The sequence below is a fragment of the Ooceraea biroi genome, chromosome 5 (genome assembly GCF_003672135.1).
Source record: "Ooceraea biroi isolate clonal line C1 chromosome 5, Obir_v5.4, whole genome shotgun sequence".
Classification (NCBI taxonomy): Eukaryota; Metazoa; Arthropoda; class Insecta; order Hymenoptera; family Formicidae; genus Ooceraea; species Ooceraea biroi.
Window position 1 is genome coordinate 4,989,311 of NC_039510.1, and position 5,309 is coordinate 4,994,619.

Sequence of the window (5,309 nt, forward strand, 5' to 3'; positions counted from 1 at the left end):
TCAAAGTTCATAAAATTGGCGTTGGCTCGGTTCTGGATCGTTTTCTATCGGAGTTAAAAACAGTCTCGAAAACAATTGATAATTTTAGATCTTCTTGCATACTTCTCGTGGTAGACGGAACGTCTCTCTCAACCTCGCCCTTGATTCGTAGGATAGCAGAATGTTTTGATTAGACAAAATTGAGTCGTACGCGAAAATTTATGTTCTCGGGCAGACAATGGCAAAGACGTTCTACGTTCGGAATCCTTACCCGGTACCGGATGTCAGCCGAGAAGGACAGTGGATATCGCGCGGACCAGTGTTGGGAAAAAGGGTCTCGCCGACAGACAGAGACTGGAACGTCAAATTGAGCGCCCACGAGCGTCTCTTTGCTCATCACACCTTGAACAGCATCCGCAGGGATTGCCGATTCGTCAGACCGCAGGTTCGATGTTTGATATCGCAGTTAGACCATTTTTATTAAATTTATCAATGTAAATTTGTGATTTCTACCTGTCACTCTATAATTTAATTTTTGCATAGGTGCCGGACGACGCTCTCGATTTCGCGCTGACCAGTGTTTACACGCATAGTCGCGACAGTCTGCTGCCAAAGACGTACGTGTCCGTGCAACCGGAAACGCTCGGCAGAGAAACCTGGCGCGTCTTGCGCAACGAGATCAAGGTACACCCGAATTACCTCTGTAAATACGCATCGCAAAAATTCGCGGCGTGAAAAGTAAATCGATGTACAGCGAGATGTGTTTTCAGATCTCGCCGGAACCGCCGAAACCGGACAGGCCGATGCATGTGAGCGGTTATGCGGACGAGGAACCGAAATCGGCAGCTCGGGCAGCTCTATCGGCGGATAAATCGAGGTGTCACAGCGGGCCAAGCTTGCCACGGAGAATCCATCCGAGCAGCGTGAAATTAAATATCGAGGGTCCTCATATGGACCAATCGAATCCCGGATACAGTCGCAAAATCGACGGAACTTTTTACAGTATTTAAACACGGATTCGGATGGTGTTTGAGCGGCAACGCTCGCGGAACGTTCGAATTAAGCTGAAACCTGCAATTCGCCGGATGAAGCTCGCGCTTTTGCAAATACCATTATCGCTATTGGCATAATTTGTCGAGATTTCCGGAAAAGCGGAAGAGCGCTCGGAGCAGCGGATCATCCGCGAGTCGTAACGAAAACGGGAAATTTATCGTATTATATCATACAAGGAACTCTACGATATGTCAGCGTCACACGAAGACGCGCGGCACGCGCCGCGATTAAATCGCACCCAGATCATCGGCTTGCCATTATTTCGCGTGGCGTGGCCAAAGTATCTGAGTGTCTGATCCGCGATTACTCGTAATTCGCGCTTATCTGATCATGTTGACAAATTCACCCAGCGGCTCGGTGTCTCGCAAATTCGTACAGGCCTATCGCGACCGGCGATCTTCTCTCGGCCCCCTTTGACGGTCCGAAGCGCGGGGGCAGCCCGGCGGAAGATCGAGCGGAGTGAGTGGGCAGAGAGAAGCGAGTGAGTCAGTGCGCGCCGAGCTCTCTGCTCGGCTCGGCTCGGCGGTGAGTCGGAGGGACAGAATGTCCCATTACCCGGGTAATCCTTGTTTGTAATAAACCAGCGCCCCGCTGCCAACTTGGGGGTGACACAAGCGGAGCCACCCTCGGACTGAGGGGAGTCGGAGCACGGAGGTGGCAGCGGAGGAGCCGCCATCTCTCCGTACGCATATGCTCCTCATGGAATATCATTTATGCTTCTCGCCCCCGCGCGCAGAGACGTCTATCTCGCGACCCCCGTTTGACCCGGCACCCTCCGACGCCCACCCTCCGCCAAGGCGGGGGAGAGGCAGCACGATCCTTATACATACGTCTAATCCGGCCATGATTGCCCCGCCGACCGCCTCGTCACGAAAACTCCACCTCGGCTGTGAGACGTAGCATGCCACCCTTCCTCTCTGTTCCTCTCTTTCTCTCGTTGTCTCTCTGTCTCTCCCTTTCGCTCCCTGTGACCCCGTTCTCTTGGCTCCTTTAAACCGCTTTTCAACGAACAACGCGGGATGATGAATTCTCAAGCGCGCGTTTAGCTTCCGCTCGTTATTTTTATATTAAAAATCGCGGCGCTCTGCAGAATTCCCGTGCTGTTGCGGATTAAAATCCATACATTCATTGTTTCATTGTTTGATCGTGCCATCATTTGCACAACCGCGATTGCGAGGCCCTCGCAGCGAGGGCTCGTCAGCGTGATCGTTTCGGTTAATCGTAAACTCAATAGTCGCTGGAGATAGTAATTCTTCCGCGGATTACATCGCGGCGCATGTCTATTGACGCGGATCCTTTTTCTTTCACGGTATAACAGCGGAGGGTAACGCCCGGGATGGTGTAAGGGTATAGAACGATCTCAGACGGTCGTCAAGCTACGAGCGAGGTTACCAGCCAATTACTTGGCTGAGCGGTTTTATTTGTATTTAATTCTTATTTAATTTACTTTTTACGGTCGCGTAGTTTTGCCGTCGCCGCCGCTGTTACGGAAATGGAAGGCTTCTTCGTCATTGCAAATTAACAGCGAGCCCACAGTCTTCTGCCCTGTCGAGTGCGATTTATGCAAAAACCGCCAGCAATGTGAATAATTTCACGTTCTTCAGCAATGAAATTCGCACTCGATGAAGTCGTTTTCTAATTATACCTCGTACGAATGAGATGAAAGATGCATTGATATTTTCGTCGCATTAAAATTAATTAATCGAGTGGTAACACGGTAAACAATCGTATATTATCAAAACGCATCAAAAGTCAGATAAATTTTACTTGGCATAGTATCATTATTTTAGAATTATTGATATCAGATAATATCGGAGCAATGATACAGAGAGGGGCCGCGTTTGAACTGACTACTCTATTCGATCCTTTCACGCGTACGCTTTTCCAGAAGGAAATTCTGCGTGAAAGTCGAAGCAAAGTTGCATTGATCCCTCCGGGATGAAGCTGTTATTCCACTGAACTTGTTACGTTATATTTATCAGCGCGATGCACACACTGGCGCACACGCCACCTATCGGGGGTGGTTTTATCGTTTCTTTCGGATCCGTCCTTCCACTGTCGTTTTACCGAAATAGACAAGGCTGCGAATGATACTGCGGGTAATAAGCAGCAACACGTCGAATCAAACGGGCATCGTGCATTATATAATATTCATTTTAAACCTCATTCATGAGATAAGAATTATTAAAATTATATTTCTTTATCGTATGCTAGAATTTCAATATAACAGATACTGTGAAAGTGTAATGCAAATATTGTAGCAATATCTGATCAAGTATCTAAAACTTTGCTATAAACTAAGCTAAAACTAAGCTATTGTGATATTCAAGATGTTAAGTAAAGTTCTTTTCAGTATCTTATTAATTTTCGAAGCGATTTTGTAATATTGTAATATTTTCGTAATAATTATTTGTTGTTTATGTAGAACTTTGTAAAGTCTATGTATATTTATATCGCACTTTTACTTTGTACTTTGTATTCTAAACGAATTTAAAATAAAATCTCACGTATCAATGATAAGCTTATATTGATGTTCAATTAAATTGGCAGGCGATCCTATAAAGAAAGTTAAAACTTTGACTTTGGTTTATTTTCCGTTTCTCAACCCCATCGACACGCGAAAGAGAAAAAGAAAAGAGAAGTTACCCTTTCTCCAGCGAATTGGATCCATCGCCGGGGTTGGTGGCTTAGGAAGCTTATTTTTTAATTTCTGCTCAATATGGTCGTACGCCATACTGTTTACACAGTGTTTTAAAGTTATTTTAAAACAACTCGTCCCATGGGAAAGGGGTATCTCGGGTGGCGCGAATGTCAAGGGTTGGCATTATGTCTCGTGTAATTTCAAATGCAGTGGGAACGCATGGGAAACTGTCCACTGTGTTATCATTTCTACTGTACATAAATGTAAAAAAAAGCTGCGCGTGACCGAAATTATCAAGAACACAAATATTAATAACTTAAAAATTTTATAATAGAACGTTTTATAAAAATAAAATAGAAGATTAAGGGAATGAACGTACTTTTTTCGGCAATCGTCGTACGCACCGTGCGTTCTTCATAAATAAGTATATACATCTCTCTCACGTAATCTCGAAATAAAGAGAGCGGAATAAATTGTAGTGTCGCGCACAACGCCTCCACTTTTTCTCGATCTTCCGCAAGCCAAAGACAGGGGAGGAAGAGGAGGAGGAGGAACGAAGAAGAGAAAGGCGGATTAAAACGCGCGGGGGCGAGAAAAGGCGCTCAAACGACGGTGGAAGGTCAAGCCCGAGATTACGACGGTGCCGGTGCGACGTTTGCTCGTTAATTAGGGAGTTCTAATTATAGTAAATGCGTGAGCTCCGGACGCGGCGTGGTGGCGCGGCGAGATCGTGCCGCGGCGGAAGCTCCGGGGATCAAAATGCAACCCTCCGCGAACGAGCCAAGATTACCTTCGAGGGTCCTCCGGGCGCTTCCCTCGCTAAGGCTCGACCCACAACCTGCGCGACGACGACCGTTCTCCGTCCCCCTTCTGCCTCAATCTATTCGCCGTACCTTCCCCTCGCCGTCCACCTCGCCCTACACCTCTCACAGCCGTATACTCCCTCAGATATCACCTAAAATAACAGCGTCCTAGCGCGCGCCCACTCGAGCGGATAGATTCTACTGTATAACAAATGGATTAGTATTTCGGTAGACGCGTCTCGTAATCCCCACCCCTCGTTGCGATCCCGGAGATTATTTCGATTATCCGGACCTGATTTTAGTTAATTAACGCCCCCCACCGGGGAGACCTGGGTCCGATCGCCCGGTCGAAACTGCCTCGGACTTACCTCTGATCGTCACATCGATTGTGACTGTTAACTACTTATATGCTGTAACTGTTGCAGTGGACAAAATGTGATTTTTATACAATTAGTAATATTATCTACATTATGAAGACTTTAATGCCAGTAATATTATCAGTTGTTATCACTATTACAGTCATTATCAACATTGTATCATATATCAAACATATGCATATTTATCATTCTTGGTAAATATAAACTACTAAGAAAAGATATTCCGATACGGTTCGTGCAACAATTTAGTAGATTCCTCGTAATCAGAATCAAGAATGATTCCGCTTAACGAAGCTACTGTTCAGCAGAAATGCAACACGCGAAACGACGGTTCACCGCATTTTCTCTGTTACAACAACGAGGTGGTTATTTGCGCGGAGTTTCGAGCGCCAGCCGTCCGTCGTGAATCGGTCGCGTCCACTTACAGCCGCGAGTAGGGCAAATATCGGTATAGAA

General features: G+C 46.3%; 1 protein-coding gene across 1 annotated transcript; it reads left to right on the plus strand.

Annotated features, from left to right (window-relative positions):
• Positions 1–217: 217 nt before the first annotated feature.
• LOC105287602 lies at positions 218–3,557 on the plus strand. The gene is made up of 3 exons (XM_026969534.1): positions 218–424; positions 523–663; positions 750–3,557. The coding sequence occupies exons 1-3, from the start codon at positions 218–220 to the stop codon at positions 987–989; spliced, it is 588 nt and encodes a 195-aa protein (XP_026825335.1). The 3' UTR covers positions 990–3,557.
• Positions 3,558–5,309: the final 1,752 nt, after the last annotated feature.